Genomic DNA, 22,960 nt, shown 5'->3' with positions numbered 1-22,960 from the left:
CCTACCCATGTACTGAACCAGCTCTGTTTCAGAACCCCCACCCCATCGCTCACAAAGAGACTGGTCCAAGAGTAGGAACATTGGCCTCACATTATTAGTCAACAGTTGTCATGGGTCGGTCAAAGAAAGCTGTCTCAGTATCTTTTTTTTAATAACTGAATATACGTGTTTTATTATTAATTTAAACATTTTAATTGCTTTAAGCATCTCTATGTCTCTATGTTTTAAATATGTAGTATTAATTTGTAATGCTTCTGATTGTTAAAGGCTGTCTCAGTATCTTAATGAGGCACATAAATTAGTTTGGACAGAAGACAGAGTATTCAAGAATTGTTGTCATGAGAGGAGTTGGCTTATTAACCTGTCAAAAGCTCCTTCTGCCGTGCCCGTCATTGATAGGTCCATTCAAAGGATGTGGCAGTTCTTCTCCATTGGTTGCCTTGTGCGCCGTGGCACCGGTTTCTGGTTCCGGGAGGCTTAGGGGTTTAAGAATGGCACATGCGAGAGACTCACTCCCTTTCCTCTGTCTTCAGGGGCTCGCTTCAGGCTGAAGTCACGACCAGCACTGAAGGATCATTAGGAAAGAGTGTTGCAGACAGAGACAGGTCCCCACTTTTGTTTAGTTAAGTACTCATTTGTAGCATGCTTGGTTGGGGAGATTTATTGGAGTAAAAGTTTCTAAATGTTTCATATTGTGGCCCTTTGTGGTTTAAGGTAGTTTAGACAAGCACTTGTTTCGTTAGATGCCTGGTTTAGTGTTTCACTTTCAATGTATTTATAAATAGTTAACATATTCACGCACAATCTGTGTTGTCTGGTTCGCTCACTGGAACCTTGAACCTGTTACCATGTTACAAATGGGGAGAGTGAATGGGAACCAGAACTTTTAGGGTTAATGAGCTCCCATTCTTTCTTACTTTTATATAACTGGGTTAAATATCTAAAATCCTGGTCGATATTTCTGGGCAAACCCAAAAGGTCTGTTTATAATAAGGCTTGGCTCAAAATGGACCAGCAGCTTTCTCAGAAATGATATAATTCCACAGCACAATGTTAGTGACTGATCTCAATCGCAAAGGGGGGAGTGGTGAGGGGGAGATGTCACAGAGATACAACGAGGGGAAAACTCCCCCTTAGACCAGTTCAAAACAGGAAATTGGTCTTTTCATGGAAATAAAACTCATCGAATGTTCCCAAGATGTTGGAGTCCAGCTTCGCATTCTGTGAAGGAAGAGCAGATGAGATTAAATACTGAGATAACTCTGATGTTAAAAAAAAAGACATGAAATGCTTCACAATTCTCAGACGAAGTTGTTGTTTAAGAGTTCACGGTCAATGCAAGAACGTTGTCCAAGTTGCTGTGAGGTATTTAAAGAGTAACTGGACAAAGAAGTTTGGTTTCAAGCTGATTTTCCATGTACAGGATCAGGTCAGGAGTCTACAAGACAAGAGTCGATAAGAGTGGAGTTTATATTCCTCTGAGCTCAAAGTATGTTCATTGTTGAGGTCTATATATCTCACCATAAACTGCACTGACATTCATTTTTGTAGAACAGTACTGCACAGGGTTTGGCCACAATGATGTGCCAAACTTGGTAAAAAGCCAATCAAAGGCACCCAAACACATGGAACATAGAGCAGTACAACACAGGAAAGACCCTTCCTACAGACATATATGGGAAAATAGGGAAATAGTAGAATTTATGAAAAACTACACATAAACAACTATTGTGCAAATGGAAATGAATGAAGAATACTGAGGACATGAGTTCCAGAGACCTGGAAGTTGAGTGTGTACGTTGTGGAGTCAGTTCCGTGTTGAGGAGAGTGAAGTTATCCACACTGGTTGAAGGGTAATAACTGTTCTTGAACCTGGTAGTGAGGGACTCAGGGCTCCTATACCCCCTGCCCAATGGTAGAGGCAAGACGAGAGCATGGTTTGAATGGTGGGAGCCACAGCTTTACAGGGAAGATGTGGCTTACTTTTAAACCAACTCTGAGGACCTAACCTGGTCCCGACATATCAATGCAGCTATAAATAAGGCAAGACAGCGACTATACTTCATTAGGAGTTTGAAGAGATTTGGTATGTCAACAAATACACTCAAAAACTGCTATAGATGTACCGTGGAGGGCATTCTGACAGGCTGCATCTGGGGGGTGTGAGGGGGGGGGGCGCTACTGCACAGGACCGAAAGAAGCTGCATAGGGTTGTAAATTTAGTCAGCTCCATCTTGGGTATGAGCCTACAAAGTACCCAGGACATCTTCAAAGAGCCTTGTCTCAGAAAGGCAGCGTCCATTATTAAGGACCCCCACCACGCAGGCATGCCCTCTTCTCATCGTTACCATCAGGTAGGAGAGACAGAAGCCTGAAGGCACACACTCAGCGATTCAGGAACAGCTTCTTCCCCGATTCATAAACGGACATTGAACCCGTGAACACTACCTCACTTTTTTTAAATATTATTTCTGCTTTTCACGATTTTTAATCTATTCAATATACATATCCTGTAATTGGTTTATTTATTATTATTATTATTTTCTTCTATATTATGTACTGCATTGAACTGCTGCTGCTAAATTTCATGCCAGTGATAAACCTAATTCTGATTCTGAAAATTGCTTTGGGAGTGAACAAACTTGAGGCCGATAGAGGTATAAATAGGCACATGGATTTTAAAAAAGTTGAAGGCTAGGCAGGAAGGAAGTGTTAGATTAATCGTGGAGCAGACTAAAAATCGGCACAAAATTGTAGCCTGTACTGTGCTGTACAATGCACAATGAACTAATCACCTTCTGTTTGGAAAATTCTGAGCTAACTTTTAGTGAGCCCATTTCCACCAGTTTGTTCACCTTCCGGCCAAACTTGGGATTTTTTTTCTCTCTCTAATATAAACATCAGAGCTGAAATACTAGATACAATTCACAGATTTTTTTACCTTAAGAGGAAGGTTTCGTCAGTCCATCACCTGAAAAGAAGAACATACAATGGCCGGTGGATCGGAAACTCTCGCGACAGACGGGCAAGATGCAAAGGGTCGATGAAGTCTTGTTCCCTCAGCCACAGACAATGTGCTGGAAGATCACAACCGGCTGAGCAGCATCTGTGGAAGGAAAGGAATTCTTGGCGCTTTGAGCCGAGACCCGAAACTTCAAGGAACCTCTTTCCTCCCTCGGATGCTGTCCTGCTCCTCCAGCAGATTGTTTGTTGCTCCAGACTCCGGAGTCTGCAGGCGTTAAGGTCTCCCTCTCGCCCCAGCTCTCCCTCTCCTCTGGACGTTGGCGCAGTGTGCCTTGGCCGCTGGACCACACCGGGGGGGGGTAGCGGGAGCATCATCCGCCTCTGGCCCCTGACCGTGACTACAAGCTGGTGGGGTGGGTGGAGAGTGCGGTCCGATCTAAATCCCCAAACCCCTTGTTGTAACCTCCATCACCCGCCCCCCACTCAGTCCTCCCAATCAGCCATTATCTGAGGAAGAGAGCCGCTCGTCCTCTTCCTCCACCTCTCCCCTTCCCTGCCCACCCAGCTTCCAATTCTTGAGGTAGAAAATCAGCCTCTCCCCCCTTCTCTAACCACCCCCTTCCTCCCCCCAACCAGCCAGCAACACAGAGGTAGGAATCAAACTTCCCCTCCACCTCTCCCTCCCTCCACCTGTCCCCCTCCCCGTCTCCCCCCAGTTGGGATTACCTGAAGGAGGGAAGAAACTCCCACCCCTCCCCGCTAACCTTCCCCTCCTGTCCACCTCTTCCCCCTCTGCCCTCTACCCCACCCCCCCAGCTGCCACTACTTACTCAGCCAGCCCCCAATCTCCGCCTCACCCCCTCTGTCTCCCTCCCTTCCACCTCCATCCACCAAACCACCACTACCTGAGAGAGGGAACGAGCTCCTTCTCCCCCCCAACCATCGCCTCCTCTACCTTTCCTCCCAGCCGCCACTACCTGGGGTAGGGAATGAGCTCCTCCACCATCAATCTCCATTCCTCCCCCTCCTCGCCCCCAACCATCCAGACACCATTACCTGAGCATGGAATCCAGCTCCTCCTCCTTCACCTCCCTGACCCTCTCTTCCCTCCCCGTCCACTTCGCACCCTACCCACCCCGGCCCTCAGCTGCCACAAACTGAGGTAGAAACCAGTTCCTCCTCCTTCCCCCTCATCCGCAACCCCTACTTCCCCCCAACTCCGTCAACCTCCATGCCCATCTCGAGAGCAGGCTGAAGAGGGTGAGTGCCGGTGATGGTGGTTTGGCTGAACTGGAGGAGCCGGTCACTGAGTAGGCTGGTTTACAAGCACACTGGTACCTGAGCTGGCGCTGGAATTGGAGACGCCAGAGTCACTGGACCGAACGCTCGTGTTGCACGTGTTCAACCGGCACAGCCCCCGCTGGTTATTGAACTTTGCTGCACAGAGAGAGAGAGAACAGACATCTTGTAGGATGCAGTGATATTGTGTGCTGTTAAGCTCCAAACTTAAGTCAAAACTTTAAGCCCTATCTGAGGTAAGTATCCCCAAGATCCCTCTTGTCCTAGGCTTGTATCATCCTGCCATAAAAGCTGGCCAGTGGTGTACTGGCATCAGCACTGGACTTCGAGGCGAATGGTCCTGAGTTCAAATCCGGCCAGCTCTTTACACACTTTCTGTGTCGAGCCGCCAACTCTGCCTCGCAAAAAAATAGTCAAATGCTACGGAAACGCCAAAAATGCCGCCCAATGCGCCATAGGGCATGAAATCGAACAACACCCTGCCATAAAACCATACCACCATAAGACAGAGGATTTCAGACCAACTGGCTGATTTTCATCCTTCTGAACCCCATTCTCCCCGTGACCTTCGATGCCCTTACTACTACTACTACGTCCACTCAGGCCTAAGGGGCCGGCATCAGGCACGATGACGAACCCTCCACTTCTCCCTCTCCTTCATCAGTGTGTTCAGTTCATCTACATTAGCCGTGCCGCTCTCTTCCAGGAGCATGTTGACCATAGTCTTGGGAGGGCGCCCAGGGTTCATCCTCCCATGCTTGGGCTCCCATATGATGACTAGGCTGGCAGGTAGCTCGGGGTGGCGTAGATAGTGCCCCGCTAGCTGCAGTCTTGACACCCTTACTAATCAAGAACCTATCAAAGGCGGGGAGGGAGGGAGGGAACGTTGACTCAGACCATGAGAGGCCTGTGTCGGGCATTTTCATGCCTTTCGAGGTGCAGATTGGAAGTCTGTGTGGGGCGCCACTCCTCGTACAGACACTAGAGCAATGTGTGGTTAAGTGCCTTGCTCAAGGACACAAACATGCTGCCACAGCTGAGGCTCAAACTAGCAACCTTCAAATCACTAGACAAATGCCTTAACCACTTGGCCACATGCCCAACCTATCAAACCTCCACTTTAAATATGCCCAAAGTTTGGTCTCCACAGCCATCAGTAGCAATGAGTCCCACAGATTAAATAAATTCCTATTCTTCAATCACTAGGCCAACGTGGACTCCATTGTTCCTTGTTTACAAGAGGCTGAGCAAGAAATGTTGGTTCAAAGTTTAACTTCATCAGTGACAACTCTTTGACCCTTGGAAGGGTCACGCTGCTGTAGTAGAAGGCTCAGGTTAGCAATAAGCCCTCCTGAGCCCTGCAAAGTGAATCGTTCATTCGTTATGTGCTGTGTCAGATGAGGTGGAACTTTCCATGATCGTGATTGTTCTTGGCAAATTTTTCTACAGACGTGCTTTGCCATTGCCGCTTTCTGGGCAGTGTCTTTACAAGACGGGTGACCACCCCCCCCCGCCCCACCAATACGCTTCAGAGATTGTCTGCCTGGCATCAGTGGTCACACAACCAAGACTTGTGATATGCGCCAGTTGCTCATATGACCGTCCACCACCTGCTCCCATGGCTTCACAGGACCCTGATCGGGGGCTAAGCAGGTGCTACACCTTGCCCAAGGGTGCCCTGCCGGCCAGCGGAGGGAAGGAGCACCTTACACCACCGTTGGTAGAGATGTATCTCCACCCCGACACCCATGGCAATTACATCAAGACAAAGAGCACAGGTAGGCCACTCGGCCCCTCAATTCTGCCCTGTCAGTCATGGCTGATCTACCCCACACCTCCTCTCCTCTCCTCCGTGCCAGTTCAAAGCAAATTTATTATCATCAAAGGATGTAAACTTTTCGTCACCATGTGTGCAAGTCACGCATATATTTAATATGGAGGTCAACAGGTTCTTGATTAGTAATGGCACCAAAGGTTACAGGGAAAAGGCAGGAGAACAGGATTGAGAGCGATAATAAATCAGCCGTGACGGAATGGTGGAGCAGACTCTCAATGGGCCAAATGTCCTAATTCTGCTCCGTTGTCTTATGGTCTTATGCCTCTGTCTTATCTTCTCCTTTCATAACTTTATATGCATCTTTCTATAAGATTCCCTCTCATTCTTCTGAATACCAGCGAATGTATGGGGAGGGGAGGAGAAGATGGCGGCGTGACGCAGCGCGCGCGGCCACTCCGAAATGATATCGTATTTGTAACTAGGGGCAGTGCACAATCCTGATTTGATGGAGACAGACGTAAGAAGTGCGGAGGAACACTGGAGTAACTTCTGAAATGCCCGCTTCGCTGCCGCTGCTACTGTGCAATTGAGAATCTCCGGAAGGGAAGGCCCCAAATCCTCGGCTTTGCCTATTGCCTGTTGCCTGTTGCTGGGGCCGGGGTCGAAGCGCTGGGCAGTGATGGTGCTCGGTGCTCCGTGTCGGAGGGCTGGTCAGAGGCTCGAAGTTTTCGGACGGACTCAAGAGTCAGCTGTGGTCGGGTGCTTCCAGGATGCTGCATCGGCAAGTTTGCGGCGCTGGAGGTTCATGGTAGGGAGAGTTTCTCTTCCTTCTACTGTCTGCGTGAGATGATGGAACTTTCTAGAGACTTTGAGACTTCTTTTTACAGTGCCCATGGTCTGTTCTTATCAAATTACGGTATTGCTTTGCACTGTTGTAACTATATATTATAATTATGTGGTTTTTGTCAGTTTTTCAGTTTTGGTTTGTCTTGTGTTTCTGTGATATCATTCTGGAGGAACATTGTATCATTTCTTAATGCATGCATTACTAAATGACAATAAAAGAGGACTGCGTGTCCTCATAATCTAATGTAATATTGATCTAAGTTCCTTCACCACATAGACATTTTGGAGATTTCCGTGCCCCCCCGTCCCGTCCCGTCCCGAGACCAGCATTGATTTTTCTCACCTGTCTGCTGAGAGTTCAGCACTTTTGCCCCTGTGGGAGAAACAAGAGATCAGATGGTTGACAACAAGCCTGAAAAGAAAAATCAGAGTAGTTCCAGCAGAAAAACAGGGCTTGCCATCCCATCATGTCTTTGACCGCTCTCTGCCAGAGAACTTCCCCAACTCCACCCCATCTCCCCACGGCACATTTTTCTAACACGTCCTTATCCAATTCGCCCTCCAAAGCCCCAGTGGTGCTCACCTCCACCGCACCTGCTGACAGAGCCTTCGAGATTCTGACCACACCATGTGGAAAAATTTCTCCTGAATTCTCTTCTCCTTATGTTGTATCCATGTGACCTCTGAACTTTGACCCTGCTGACAATGGGAACACCCTCCCACTTTGCACTCTGTCTGGATATCTCTTGTTTCGATCACTTCTGTAAGGGCCTGCATTGTTCTATGTTCAATACGTCAACCAAAAATGTCAATTTCTTTCATCTAAATTATTGCTTTTTTAAAGATTTTCCTACCTTTAGCACTGAAAATACGAAGCTCTTTGCTACACTGGAGTGGCATAGTGGCATAATGGTTAATGTAATGCCATTACAGCGCCAGTGACCCGGGTTCAATTCCCGCCACTGTCTGCAAGAAGTTTGTACCTTCTCCCCGTGACCACATGGTTTCCTCCAGGTGCTCAGGTATCCTCCCAAAACCCAAACAGATACAGGTTAGCAGGTTAATTGGTCACTTGGTGCATTTGGGCAGCACGGGCCTGTTACCATGTTGTATCTCTAAATATAAAAAAAAATAAACCATACATCGATCGAGTCGTAGATTTATATCCCATAGGAACAGGTCCTTTGGCCCCACTCATCCATGCCAACCAATTGTCTATGTAAGCTCGTCCCACTTGCCTGTGTTTGGCCAACGTTGATCCAAACCTTTCCTGTCCATGCATTTTAGACATTGCAAATGTAGCCACCTCTACAGCATCACCTGGCAGCTCGTTTCGTATACCCACCACCCTTTCTGTGTGGAGAAGTTATACCATAAGGTATAGGAGCAGAATGAGGCCAGTTGGCTCATCGAATCTGTACCACCACTCCACCCATGTCCCGATAATGTTCACACTACAAATGGTGTCATCCCAAAGGCACCACACAATAGCAGTAAACAATGAGGGCCACACAACAAACAAATAAGTAATACTGAGAACATGAGCTGTAGACTCCTTGAGCGTGAGTCCACAGATCCGTGTTCAGTGATCAGTTCAGCGCTGAGGTGAATGAAGTTTTCCACACTGGTTCGGGAGCCTGATGGCTGAGGGGTTAACAACTGTCCCTGAACCTGGTGGTGTGGGTCCTGAGGCTCATTCCCAATATCAGCAGCAAGAAGAGAACGTGGCCTGGATGGTGGGGATCCTTGATAATGGATGCTGCTTATTTGTGCTAGCACTCCTTGTAAATGTGTTCGATGCTGGGGAGGGCCTATCCTGCGATGGACTGGGCTATGGGAGGCCCTCGTTTCTTTGGGATCGACCATTGACTTTGTGTCCTAGATGGACAACCCAGGGCAGTACGATATGGAGAGCAAGTTGTTGCCTGTGCAGCAGGCTCTCCTCCCCTCCCATGCAGCGGGTGAATCCAAGGGAACAGTAGAGACCGATATGTTTTGGCACCAGTGATATCACAGTCGTTATTGAACTCAACATAGGACTGCCACGATGACTCCAGCTCCAGATTTTTCCTCGGGAGTTTACTCCCAAAGCCTTCCTTCCTGGTGAGTGGGTACAGCAGAGGTTTAAGATCAGAGTTTTCCTTCTCCTAGATGAGCTGCCAGCCATGGCTGACAAGCCTAGAGCAACCAGTTTTCAGGCGCCAGCAACCCGCCTTTGCCCCTTCTGCTGTCAGTAAAAATGGTTCCACTGGGCTTAGTAGCTAAGCCACACAGGAAGGCCGGGAGCTGGAGCTGAATGTCAGAGGCTACTTCAGACACACACCACTGGGAGCATTTCAAGTTCAAGTTGAATTGTCATTCAACCATACGTCAATACAGCCAGACGAAACAGCGTTACCCTGGATCCAAGGTGCAAAACATAGCACCAACAGTCGTACGCAGCCCAAGGTACATATAGCACATATACAGTACTGTGCAAAAGTTTTAGGTACGTGGGTGATTCCTTAATTAGAGTAACTTTTCTGTCCCTGGGGTAGATTTTCAAGAAAAAAATAGTTTTAAAAAAAACGAGTGCTGTGGTTTTAAAAGTTAGGTGACGGTAATTCTAAACTTTTTCAGTATGCTTCATAAACAATATTTTCTTAATTTTTAAAAACTTGAATGTGCAAGAATTTCACTATTTTGGACATGTCCCCTACCAGACTTTGTAACCCTTGTCTTCAAAATAAAGTAATAATAAGTATTAAATTCATGAAACTTTTAGTTTGTATTTTCTCACCAGAACTTTGAAAACAGATGTCAAATTCATGTGGGTTAATTTTTTATACAATTCGTACATTTCTTATGACAAAGGACCACTGGCCCCAACACTTCTGTCATTACCAACACGCAATACATTTTAGAGACCAGCCAAGTTCTTTCAAACAACTGCCATGGAAATGAGAAGTGACAGTCATGGCAGAAGTAAGAGTAATTTAAGGATTTATACCTCCTGATCTGAGTGTATTTTTATTATGTGTAATTACCAAGCAAGTTACTATTTCAATGTTTTAACTGGGAAATAAAAGCTTCATTTATTTCTGCATATTTAAATTATGTTTACAAGCTATCTATCCAGTCGAGTTAGCAAGTGTGAGACTCGGTCAACGTTTTCTTTAGAAAGTGAGAGCCGTCATTACCATCACGCAACTGGCGGTGAAGTTTTCAAGATGGCCTCAAAATCATCAGCAGAGCAATCAAAAAATAATACAGAGACAATTAAAGATCTAGTGATATATCAGCAGTCCCTTGAAAGAGAAGGAGAAAGGTACAAAAAAAAAGGGAGACAGCAAAACTTAAGATCATCTCACAATTACCAAAGCAGAGACTGAAGAGATGACAGTGGAGAGTTAATCAAAGATTCAAAAGGGCTGCTGATAAGAAAAGACAGGCAGTACAAAGTTTTGTAGCAGGGAATACCCCGCCAAAATCTCCAGCAGGCCAGCAACAAGAACAAAATGACCTCCGTCTTCCTGAGGCTTCACCTATGCACTAATGGGGACTATAAGAAGATCCTTTAAATTCCAAGTGTTGCTTTTTTCAGAGTTGTTGAGATTTCTGTGAATGTTTCATAAGTTTTACTGATAAAAAGAAGTGTGTAGAGGGTTGAGTAAGTGTTTTGTCAATGTTAAAAAAAAGTGTTCTCTCGTATGGCCCGTTGTAAAATAATGATCTGTATAATCTGTTTGAAGCTCAAATTGTTGCTTATTCCAGAGTTGGGGAGAGTTCAGCAGATGCTTTATAAGTATTATTGTGTTTTTTTTTAAACAACACCTAACAATTCCTAGATTAGCTGGACTGCCTATGCTCATTTTTCATGTGGGTGTTTTTAACAAATTTCTCTAGCTGTCTGCCTTAGAAACTGATCTCTTACGTAATTTTGTTAAAAAGTGCAGACTGTACAGATGTCGTTTTAATTATGTGTTGTTTATTCCAGTTGGACAGATGTTTTGTCAGAGATAATGTTAAACTAAAACCATTCTTTATCAATGTCAAAAGTATTTTCTCATTACCATCACAAAACGTATTTTGATATGGAAATAAAGTTTTGTTTAGTAACTGAAGTTATTTGCTGCAGTCAAGTGCATTGGTGCCAAAATCAGCATTCTGTTATAATCCCGAAAGTCTAATTAGTGAGCAAATGTTTCATTGTTCAGTCAAGGAAAATATATATAGGAAAATATATCTCAAAAGTATATACCGAATGTACTGAGCAATTAATTAAAACAAACTTATTAAAGAGCATGTTTTTTAGGTGCAGGATTGACTTTGAAATCTGATGTCATTTTGTTTTAAATTTTGAGGGTGTGATGATAATGACACGCATGCATGAAAACTCTGCAAAAAACCCTTAAAATAGAAAAGTTCTCTTAAAGGTTGATCAATGCCAAGGTCAGGTCTTCATTCCAGAGCCTAAAATAAAGATTATAATATAAAGCAAACAGAGTTTCCAGAAATTTCATTTTTCAGAATTTCAAGTAGTCAAAAGGGCCGCTAATTGAAGAATCACTCATATATATCGCTAGAGTGCCTAAGACATTTGCACAGTACTGTAGTAATTTTATATATTGCTGCAAAAAAATATAATTTCATGACATGATTTCATAATTCTGATGTGGATCTCTATTGTGGAGTGAGAGTGGGAAGGGGACGGGGAGAGGGGAATCATGGTTGGGGAAAGGGGAAGGGAGAGGGGAGGGAGCGGGAAGCACAGGAGAGTCGTTCTGTAATGATAAATAAACCAATTGTTTAGAATCAAATAACCTTGCCTGGTGTCTCAGGGCTGGGTGTGTCTGCATCCATGCCACCCCTCTCCCTCCCCTGGCAACTCCTTCTCTGCCACCTGTCCCACACGCCACCCTCACCACTCCCAACATCCTTTGCTCCCGCCAGATTTACAAACTCGCTGTCCACTCCACATTGACAAATCCACCGTGCAAACGTCTTCCGCGCCTATACGTGCCGAGGGCTTTTTCACAGTACCGTAAGATAGCAGTAAAATACAATCACCCAAAAAGGGTAGTCCAAGCCCCTGGGTCCATGAACATTGCAGCAGTCTGCAGTCGAGTACAGTATGGCTTGTCTTCTGTCCAAAAATCACTGGGGATGTGCAGGAGGGATGGGGAAAGGGGGGAGGGGATGGCAACCCTGACTCAAGCATAGACACCCCATCATGGACACTCCCCCTGGGCAGCTGCTAACAGGTGACACTGTGGCTTCCGGCCTAGTCTTCGCCATGACTGAGGCCACGTAATGGGTAGTGGGAGCTCATCCCCACCTTGGCCCACCCCGGCTATGGCAACCTTAAGGAACCACTGGGCTGTATCCTCCTCGTTCTGTTGGCCTCTCCAGTCCTGGGCACTGGGGTTTCCACGCCAGGCCGTGATGCAGCTGGTCAGCTCTCCGCTCTAGATGGGAGGAAGTCCGAATGGGAAGTGGGATTGAAATGGGTGGCCACTGGGAAACCCTGCCTCTGGTGATGGACCCAGAGAAGGTGCTCCATGGGAGTGGCTCCCCGGTGGTTCATCAAAAACAAGTTTGATCCTTTCTTGAAGCACTTTAGCAGAAAACAGTCCGGTGACTGTTCCCTGAGTCTCTCTGTAAGTCTTGCAGCCACTTACCCTCTGAGGAGCAGTAGTACAAGCTTCCAGTCACCACCATTGCGCACAGCCCGAGTACCCCCAGAACAACTCCAACAATGATCAAATCTTCATTCTCAACCAGTGCGTTGTGTTCTGAGGAGAAAACGTTGGAGATTTTGCGATGTCTGGGTAATTTTTCTGAAAATCTAGCAGCACTGTTCCCCAATGTATCGTCTAATGCCAAAATAATTCTGATGGGACTGTCTGTTCGTTATGTGCCGTGTCGTATGACGTGGGCAATCATGGCCCTTTCATGACCACAATCGCTCTTGGCAAATATTTCTACAGAAGCGGTTTCTTATTGTCTTTACAAGACGAGTGACCCCAGCCATTATCAGTACTCTTCAGAGAGTGTCTGCCTGGTGTCAGTGGTTGCATAACCAGGACTTGTGATCTGCACTGGCTTTTCACACAACCATCCACCACCTGCTCCCATGGTTTCACGTGACCCTGATCGGGGGGCTAAGCAGATGCTACATTTGCCCAAGGGTGACCTGCAGACTAGCAGAGGGAAGGACTGTCTCACACCTCCTTTGGCAGAGACATACATCCACCCCACCATCCTAGGTGTGTCTGTATGTACAATAAAACTCTGTTAATCTGTCTCAGCGCAGTTTGGTGTTGAACCATAGGGAGATGCAAACAATTGCACAGACAAGGGGATTACACTGTGACTCAGTTCAATATGATGCACAATAATCTTAATTTTGGAGTATTGTGTTCGGTTCCAGTCACTGAACACTGAAGGGGTGTGGAAGCTTTAGAGAGGGTGCAGAGGAGATTTACCAGGATGCTGCCCAGATTGGAGGGCATACCTTCTGAGGATAGGCTGAGCAATCTCAGGGTTTTCTCTTTGGAGCAAAGGAGGAGAAGAGGTGTAGAGGCGTATATGGTGATAAGAGGCCTAGATCGAGTAGCCAAGGTGGAACTGGCTACTATGAGGAGGCACAACTTGAAGGTGATTGGAGAAAAGTATAGGGGAGTGTCAGAGGTGAGACTTTTTACACAGAGAGTGTTTGTGCATGGGGTGGTAGTAGAGGCAGATACATTAGGAGCATTTAGGAGTCTTAAATCGGCGCATAGATGATAGTAAAATGGAGGGCTCTGTGAAAGGGAAGGGTTGGATTGATTTTAACCACATAACAATTACAGCATGGAAACAGGCCATCTCGGCCCTTCTAGTCCGTGCCGAACTCTTACTCTCACCTAGTCCCACTAGGTTCTAGGTTCTTATTCTGCTGACAAGATGGCTGATGTGCTAGACGTGTTTGAGTTAGAGAGGGGAGAGCAGGAGCATTGTCCATTTCCACTTGGGGGTGGGGAAATTATCCAGTCTCCAATGAGACTGTTGTAAAATTTAATTTCCCTCGTGTGTTTCTCACAAGGCAGGAGGGATTGGCTCATTCAAGTGACGATAACTTTGTACCGATTGCATCTGAGTTGGCAAGACATAGGAGGCTACGATCCAAATCCCTGTAAAGAGAATTGGTAGAAGGGTAATCACTCGAGTCAAGTAAGATGTTCCCTCAAGTGGTTGTTCTCTCAAAGTTGTTCTCTCTACCGGTAGGCTAGACAAGGGAGATGCAGTGGATGTTGTATATTTGGATTTTCAGAAGGCCTTTGACAAGGTGCCACATATGAGGCTACTTAACAAGATAAGAGCCCATGGAATTACGGGAAAGTTACATACGTGGATAGAGCGTTGGCTGATTGGCAGGAAACAGAGGGTGGGAATAAAGGGATCCTATTCTGGTTGGCTGACATTTACCAGTGGTGTTCCACAGGGGTCCGTGTTGGGGCCGCTTCTTTTTACATTGTACATCAACGATTTGGATTATGGAATAGATGGCTTTGTGACTAAGTTTGCTGACGATATGAAGATAGGTGGAGGGGCCGGTAGTGCTGAGGAAACGGAGAGTCTGCAGAGAGACTTGGATAGATTGGAAGAATGGGCAGAGAAGTGGCAAATGAAGTACAATGTTGGAAAGTGTATGGTTATGCACTTCGGCAGAAAAAATAAACGGGCAGACTATTATTTAAATGGGGAGAGAATTCAAAGTTCTGAGATGCAACGGGACTTGGGAGTCCTCGTGCAGGATACCCTTAAGGTTAATCTCCAGGTTGAGTCGGTAGTGAAGAAGGCGAATGCAATGTTGGCATTCATTTCTAGAGGAATAGAGTATAGGAGCAGGGATGTGATGCTGAGGCTCTATAAGGCGCTGGTGAGACCTCACTTGGAGTGCTGTGGGCATTTTTGGTCTCCTTATTTAAGAAAGGATGTGCTGACGTTGGAGAGGGTACAGAGAAGATTCACTAGAATGATTCCGGGAATGAGAGGGTTAACATGTGAGGAACGTTTGTCCGCTCTTGGACTGTACTCCTTGGAGTTTCGAAGAACGAGGGGAGACTTCATAGAAACATTTCCAATGGTGAAAGGCATGGACAGTGTGGTTGTGGTAAAGTTGTTTCCCATGATGGAGGAGTCTAGTACGAGAGGGCATGACTTCAGGATTGAAGGGCGCCTATTCAGAACAGAAATGCGAAGAAATTTTTTTAGTCAGAGGGTGGTGAATCTATGGAATTTGTTGCCATGGGCAGCAGTGGAGGCCAAGTCATTGGGTGTATTTAAGGCAGAGATTGATAGGTATCCGAGTAGCCAGGGCATCAAAGGTTATGATGAGAAGGCGGGGGAGTGGGACTAAATGGGAGAATGGATCAGCTCATGATAAAATGGTGGAGCAGACCCGATGGGCCGAATGGCCGACTTCTGCTCCTTTGTCTTATGGTCTAAAGGAGATCATCTAGGAGTGGCTCTGTGTGGGGAGGCTGATGCACTGGCAGCCACCACATGGTCCTTGACAGATCGGGGTCAGGGTCCCGTGGCCTGGAATGCAAAACGACTGGGGATCCTTCACCACTGCAGCCTTCCCCCGCCTTCATTGCTGCTGCCATGTGTTATCATCTTCCGCCAGCTCCACCACTGAGATCTCAGTTGAAATGCTCTTTAGAACATAGGACAGTACAGTAACAGGCCCTTTGGCCCACAATGTTGTGCTGAACCAACTAAAAAGCACATCAAACACTAATCCCTCCGACCTATACCATGTCCATATCCTTCTATCTCCATTACATCCATGTGCCTCTCCAAACATCTCTTAAAAGCCTCTAATGTATTTGCCTCTACCCCCATACCAGGCAGCGCATTCCAGGCGTCCACAACTCTGAGTAAAACACTACCCCTCATATCCCCCGTGAACCTAGCCCCTCTCACCTACAATGCATGCCCTCTGGAATTAGACATTTCAACCCTGGGAAACAGGTACTCATCCCCCCCCCCCCGTCCACTCCATCTCTGCTGCTCATAATCTTGTAAACCTCTCTCAGATCTCCCCTCAGCCTCTGCTACTCCAGAGAAAACAACCCAAGTTTGCCCAGCTTTCCATGATAGCACATGCTCTCTAAACCAGGCGGCATTCTGGTAAACCTCTTCTGCACCCTCTCCAAAGCCTCAACATCTTTCCTGATGATGAGATCTGTATGCGGTAGTCCAGATGTGGCCTAACCAGAGTTTATGCAACATAACCTCTTGACCTTTGAACTCAATGTCTTGACTAATAAAAGCAAGCATTCCATAAGCCTTCGTAACCACCTGTGTAGTCACTTTCAAAGTCCTAAGAACTTGAATCCCAAGATCTCTCTACTCAGCAACACGGTGTACTGTCGCCTTACATTTGCCCTACCAAGATGCAATACCTCACATCAAGCTGGGTTAAACTCCATCTGCCACTTATCTGGAATCTCCCCCCACCCTCACCACAATGGGTGACCCTACCAGGAGCCAAGCTCCCACCGACATCGCTCTCAGAATCTCAGGATCTCACAAGATTCTCCGCCAAAAAAGGGGATGAGCCTCAGTGAGGAGAGTCGGTGTGTACTGGTGATTGTTAGTTAGTATGGATGTGTTGGGCTGAATGGCCTTGTATTCAGCTGTATGACTTGATGATAATAATTGCCAGTAGCATAGACAATGAGAGAGGTCTCAAGCTATTGGGACTTACTTGGGGACAGAAAGGGACGATGAGGGATTCTGTGTCATCAAGTAGATATCAATGTTTTTTATCACATCAGTCGACATTTCCCCAACTCGCTGTTCTTACCAAGAGGTATCTGCAACTTCCCATCAACTGCCTCGTGTTCCACCTGACAGACGTACCCCCAGCTGTCTCCATCCAGGGGGCGGACGCTCCTAACTTGAAAGGCTCCATTGCTTTGAGGGACAACGTTGGTCGTGTCTGATCCATTGTCAGCGACTTCCCCGTTTCTGACCCAGTGCACTTTAATGTCCCGGGGGAAGAAGTTCCTGGCCGTGCACACCAGGTACATTTGACCCCGTTTCTTCTGCATGAAGGCTCTGGTATGGGTAGGAGCTGTGAAGGAATTGGAGAACAGAACACTGCAAGTTATTGAATCACAAACAAGAGAAAATCTGCAGATGCTAGAAATACGAGCAACCCATACAAAATGCTGGAGGAGCTCAGCAGGCCAGGCAGCATCTATGGAAAAAAGTACAGTCGACATTTCGGGCCAAAACCCTTCAGCAGGACTGGAGAAAGGGTTTCTGTTAATCAGCGGTGACTGATTGATGGAACATATTCTAGATTGATGGTACGTGGACCAGACTGATAGAATTTGGAGTTTGAAGTGATTTGGCATGTCAGCAAATACACTCAAGAACTTCTACAGTTGTACCGTAGAGAGCATTCTGATAGCCTGCATCACTGTCTGGTATGGAGGGGCTACTGCACAGGACCGAAAGAAGCTGCAGAAGGTTGTAAATCTAGTCAGCTCCATCTTGGGCACTAGCCCCCTAGCCTACAAGGTATCCAGGACATCTTTAGGGAGCGGTGTCTCAGAAAGGCAGCATCCATTATTAAAGACCTCCAGCACCCAGGGCATGTGCTTTTCTCACTGTTACCATCAGGTAGGAGATACAGAAGCCTGAAGGCACACACTCAGCGATTCAGGAACAGCTTCTTCCCCTCTGCCATCCGATTCCTAGATGGACATTGAAGCTTTGGACACAACCTCACTTTTTTTTAATACACAGTATTTCTGTTTCTTCACATTTTTTAAATAATCTATTCAATATACATAATTGATTTACTTGTTAGTTTATTATGTTTTATTTTTATTTATTATTATTTTTTCTCCCTCGCTGCTGGATTATGTATTGTATTAAACTGCTGCTGCTAAGTTAACAAATTTCACGTCACATGCCGCTGATAACAAACCTGATTCATCTGATTCTCATGAAGTGTGGACCAGGCTAATGGAATTTAGATCAGACTGACTATATGCAGACTAGACGAGATTGATAGAACATGAACTACACTAACAGAATTTGGATTAGACTGCTGGAATATGGATGAAACTGATGGAATGTGATTGAGACTGATGGAATGTGGACTAAATTGACAGACTTTCTCTCAAGAGAGAGAGTTTTCCATGGTTCCCGATATTATCTTTCACATGAAAAACCAGCTTGAAACCAAATTCCTGAAAGCATTGTGAGTAACAACAGAATCTGCTAGGGAACTTGGACAACATTCCTCCCTTGACCGTGAACTTTTAATCGGCACTCCGCACCTGAGAATCCTTGCTCAGCATCTTCTCCACCAAACACATTGTGAAATGTTTCATGTTTTTTTTTTAAATCACAGTAATCTCAATATTTAATCTCATTTGTTCTTCCTTCACAGAATGCAAAGCTGGACTCCGACATCTCGGGAACATTCGGTGAGTTTTATTTCCATGAAAATCCCAACAATTTTCTGTTTTAAATGCAAGTTCTCCACTCATCGTATCTCTGTGACATCTGGAGGTATTCATTTATATCCTCAGCTCCTGCAGCTCCTCCCCAATGGCAGAAGATACTCACTGCCTTGGTGAAGCAGCCAACATAATCTCCCCCGCCCATCAGGCACTCTATCCCACTGCGTTAAGACTAATGACCGGATCCCTAGTATGATAAGATGGACTCTTGACCTCACAATCTACCTCATTGTGGCTTTGCAGCTTATTGTTTCCCTGCTCGGCACTGTCCTTGTGACTGTAACACATTATTCTGCATTCTGTTAATGCTTTAAGTGACTTTGACCGTGGAATGATTGTTGGTGCCAGACGGGGTGGCTTGAGTACCTCAGAAACTGCTGGTCTCTTGGGATTTTCATGTTCAACGGTCTACAGAGATTGGTGTGAAAAACAAAAAACATCCAGAGAACGGCAGTTCTGTGGGTGAAGATGCCTTGTTGATGAGAGAGGTCAGAGGAGAATGGCCAGACTGGTTCAAGCTGACAGGAAGGCAACAGTAATTCAAATAACCACATGTAACAACAGTGGTGTGCAGAAGAGCATCTCTGAACGCACAACATGTTGAACCTTGAAGTGGATGGGCTATAGCAGCGGTCCCCAACTACCGGGCCACGGACTGGTACCGGGCCACAAAGCATGTGCTACCGGGCCGTGAGGAAACGATATGAGTCAGCTGCACCTTTCCTCATTCCCTGTCACGCACTGTTGAACTTGAACATAGGGTCAAATACAGTCCCGTATTTACCGGGACATCTCGTATATTGGGCTAATTTGGTTTGTCCCATATGGGACTGCCCTTGTCCCGTATTTCCCCCACTAAGGTAGAGCGTTCCTATGAAACCTTTCGTGCCAAAGTGGTGTGAAGTGAAGAAGCAATTACCATTAATTTATATGGGAAAAACTTTTGAGCGTTCCCAGACCCAAAAAATAACCTACCAAATCATACCAAATAACACATAAAATCGAAAATAAATAACACTAACATATAGTAAAAGCAGGAATGATATGATAAATACAAAGCCTATATGAAGTATACAGTGTACTGTCTGTCATTCTGTGGCTCTCATTTGTGACAGGGTAATGAATTACACAGCATCCACCCCCCCATGAACAGGAAGTTACGGGGTGGGCTCGTGACTCAGTCGCAGACATTTGGCGGGGCCGGAGATTGTCTTGCTTAGACTGAGGAAACCAGACTGTTTCATGTATAAACACGCTAACTGCATGCGCAATCACACTACCACGTGGTTCACGCGTGCCTTGATTGAAGTAAACTCGAAGTTAGACACGCATGTCTTTCTTTCAATTAGTTTAAGGCTTTGAAGATACAAAGCATAACATTGGTGACAAGGATGGGATTGGAAAACTCAAACATATCAGGGATAAAATAGTGTTAAATGAAAATGTCACGCCCAAGTTTTGCAAGGCCCGTCCACTTGCTTCTACCATCCGTGATGAAGCACCAGTGAACTGGATCACATGGAAGCTGAAGGAATTCTTTCCAAGGTTGAGTGGAGCCCATGGCAACGCTAGTGGTCCGAGTAGACAAGAATAATGGGTCTGTCAGGATCTGTGGTGATTTTAAGGTCACCATCAACCAAGAACTGAAAGTAGATCAATACCCTCTGCCTAGGATGGAGGATATCTTTACAAACCCTTCTGGAGGAAAACACTTCAGCAAAGTGGACTTACCTGAGGCCTACCTGCAGACAGAGATAGAAGATGACTCCAAAGTCTTTCTCACCATAAACACTCACAAAGGGCTTTATCACTATAATAGGCTTATTTTTGGAGTGCCATCTGCAGCTGCACTCTGGCAGAGAGCCATGAACCAGATACTGCAAGGTTGTCCAAGCACTCGGTGTTACCTGGATGACATCATTGTTACCGGTAAGTATAACAGGAACATGTCCAAATCCTGAAGAGAGTGTTAAAAAGATTAGAAGATTATGGGCTCAGAGCACAGTGCGACAAGCACGAATTTTTAAAACCAAGCATCACTTACTGCGATCAAACACTGACACTCTAAGATTGCACAAGGGTGCTGAGAAAATTGAAGCAGTGGAGAATGCCCCAAGGTGAAAGGATGTGTCACAGTTTTGGTCCTTTTAGGATTCATCAACTACAGTAACTGGTTCCTGCCAAACCTGGCTATTGTGTTCCACCCTTCCAACTCATTCCTGCAGGAAGCAGTGCTTGGTTGCTTTCAAAAAGCTAAAGGAAATGGTAGCGTCAGACACTGTAGTCACACATTACAATCCACATAGTCCAGTGAATCTTGCCTGTGGTGCCTTGCCTTTTGGTATAGGTGCAGAGAAAAATTGCACACAGATTGACAGAGGGACCTTGAATCTGCTTTGAGGTGTGAAACATTTCAACATTTGTGTGGGAGAGGGCTTACCCTAGTTACTGATCATCGAGGGTGTTCCACCAGCAGCAGCACAAATGCAGAGATGGGCCCCGTTTCTTGGAGGACACAGTTGCAAGGTCGAATTCAAGAGGATGACTAATCATGGATTGTCCCCTTTGCCCTTGGAAAAGGAAGTATACTTTATACTTTATACTTTATTGTCGCCAAACAATTGACACTAGAACGTACAATCATCACAGCGATATTTGATTCTGCGCTTCCCGCTCCCTGAATTACAAATCGATAGTAAATATCAAAAAATTAAATTATAAATCATAAATAGAAAACAGAAAAATGGGAAGTAAGGTAGTGCAAAAAAAACCGAGAGGCAGGTCCAGATATTTGGAGGGTACGGCCCAGATCCGGGTCAGGATCCGTTCAGCAGTCTTATCACAGTTGGAAAGAAGCTGTTCCCAAATCTGGCCGTACGAGTCTTCAAGCTCCTGATCCTTCTCCCGGAGGGAAGAGGGATGAAAAGTTTGTTGGCTGGGTGGGTCGTGTCCTTGATTATCCTGGCAGCACTGCTCCGACAGCGTGCGGTGTGAAGTGAGTCCAAGGACGGAAGGTTGGTTTGTGTGATGTGCTGCGCCGTGTTCACGATCTTCTGCAGCTTCTTCCGGTCTTGGACAGGACAACTTCCATACCAGGTTGTGATGCACCCTAGAAGAATGCTTTCTACGGTGCATCTATAAAGATTAGTGAGGGTTTTAGGGGACAGGCCAAATTTCTTTAATTTTCTCAGAAGTACCAGAAAAATTTACGAAAAAGGACACTCCTCTTAACGTATTCTCCCTAACACAAATCAAAAGTCTCGTTATTACAACAGAGACGATGCAAAGGGAAACTTTTACTCCCCAACTTTTCCTACACTACATCGATGACTGCATTGGTGCTGCTTCCTGCACCTGTGCTGAGGTCGTTGACTTCATCAACTTCGCCTCCACTTCCACCCTGCCCTCGAATTTACCTCATCCATTTCCCTCTGTCCATATCTCTTAAGACAGCTTATCTACTGATACCGACTATAAACCCCCTGACTCTTGACAGCTACATGGACAATCCCCTCTTCCCACCCTGTTACTTGTAAAAATGCCTTCCCCTTCTCTCAATTCCTCTTCTCTGCCACATCTGCTCTCAGGATGAGGCTTTTTATCCCAGAACAAAGGTGACCTCCTTCTTTAAAATAAGGGTCTTCCTTTCCTCCACCATTTCGCACACATCTGCCCTCACCCCACCCTACCAGGGATAGGTTCCTCTTGTCCTCACCTACCACCCCACCAGCCTCCATATCCAGCACGTAATTCTCCATAACTTCCGCCATCTCCAACGGGATCCCACCAACAAGCACCTCTTTCCCTCACCCCACCTACTTTCTGCTTTCGCAGGGATCATTTCCTATGCAACTCTTTTGTCCATTTGCCCCTCCCAACTGATCTCCCACCTGGCACTTATCCTTGCAAGTGGAATGAGTGCTACACCCGCCCCTACACCTCCTCCCTCCCTACCACCCAAGGTCACAAACAGTCCTTGCAGATGAGGCAACACTTCACCTGTGTCTTTTGGGGTCAATCTACCGTATGCGGTTCTCCCAGTGTGGCCTCCTTTACATTGGTGAGATCTGCCGCAGGTTGGGAGACTGCTTTGCCAAGCACCTCCCTCTGCCAGAAAAAGCCGGGATTTCCCAGTGGCCACCCATTTTTAACTCCACTTCCCTTTCCAGCATGTCATTCCATGGCCTCCTCTACTGTTACAGTGAGGGGGAACACCTTATATTCCATCTGGGTAGCCTCCAACCTGATGGCATGAATATCGATTTCTCAGACTTCCTCACCACTATTTTCCATTCCCATTTCCCTTTTCCATCTCACCTTCTTACCTGCTTATCACCTCCCTCTGGTGCTCCTCCCTCTTTTCTTTCTTCCATGGTCTTCTGTCCTCTCCCGTCAGATTTCCCCTTCTCCAGTCCTGTATCTCCTCCACCAACCAACTTCCCAGCTCCTTACTTCACCACCCCACCTCACTTCCAGTTTCATCTATCACCTTCTGTTTCATTCCCCCCCCCCCCACCCCAACCAGCCCGGTTTCACCTATCACCTTGTATGTCTTCCTCCC

At 46.1% G+C, this 22,960-nt stretch overlaps 1 protein-coding gene across 1 annotated transcript in view; it reads right to left on the bottom strand.

Moving 5' to 3' along the window:
- Positions 1-676: 676 nt before the first annotated feature.
- Positions 677-22,960, bottom strand: part of LOC134338817 (SLA class II histocompatibility antigen, DQ haplotype C beta chain-like) — a 34,797-nt gene continuing 12,513 nt past the window's right edge. The window contains exons 3-8 of the mRNA XM_063034892.1: positions 16,725-16,994; positions 12,547-12,660; positions 7,230-7,259; positions 4,303-4,401; positions 2,942-2,971; positions 677-1,221 (exon numbers count right to left, since the gene is read on the bottom strand). Coding sequence (XP_062890962.1) covers positions 2,943-2,971; positions 4,303-4,401; positions 7,230-7,259; positions 12,547-12,660; positions 16,725-16,994 — 542 coding nt within the window. The 3' untranslated portion in view covers positions 677-1,221; position 2,942. The remainder of the gene's footprint in view (positions 1,222-2,941; positions 2,972-4,302; positions 4,402-7,229; positions 7,260-12,546; positions 12,661-16,724; positions 16,995-22,960) is intronic.

The sequence above is a fragment of the Mobula hypostoma genome, chromosome 28 (assembly GCF_963921235.1).
Source record: "Mobula hypostoma chromosome 28, sMobHyp1.1, whole genome shotgun sequence".
Classification (NCBI taxonomy): domain Eukaryota; kingdom Metazoa; phylum Chordata; class Chondrichthyes; order Myliobatiformes; family Myliobatidae; genus Mobula; species Mobula hypostoma.
Note: the sequence above shows the minus strand (reverse complement) of the source record. Positions and strands in the feature narration are given on the sequence as shown.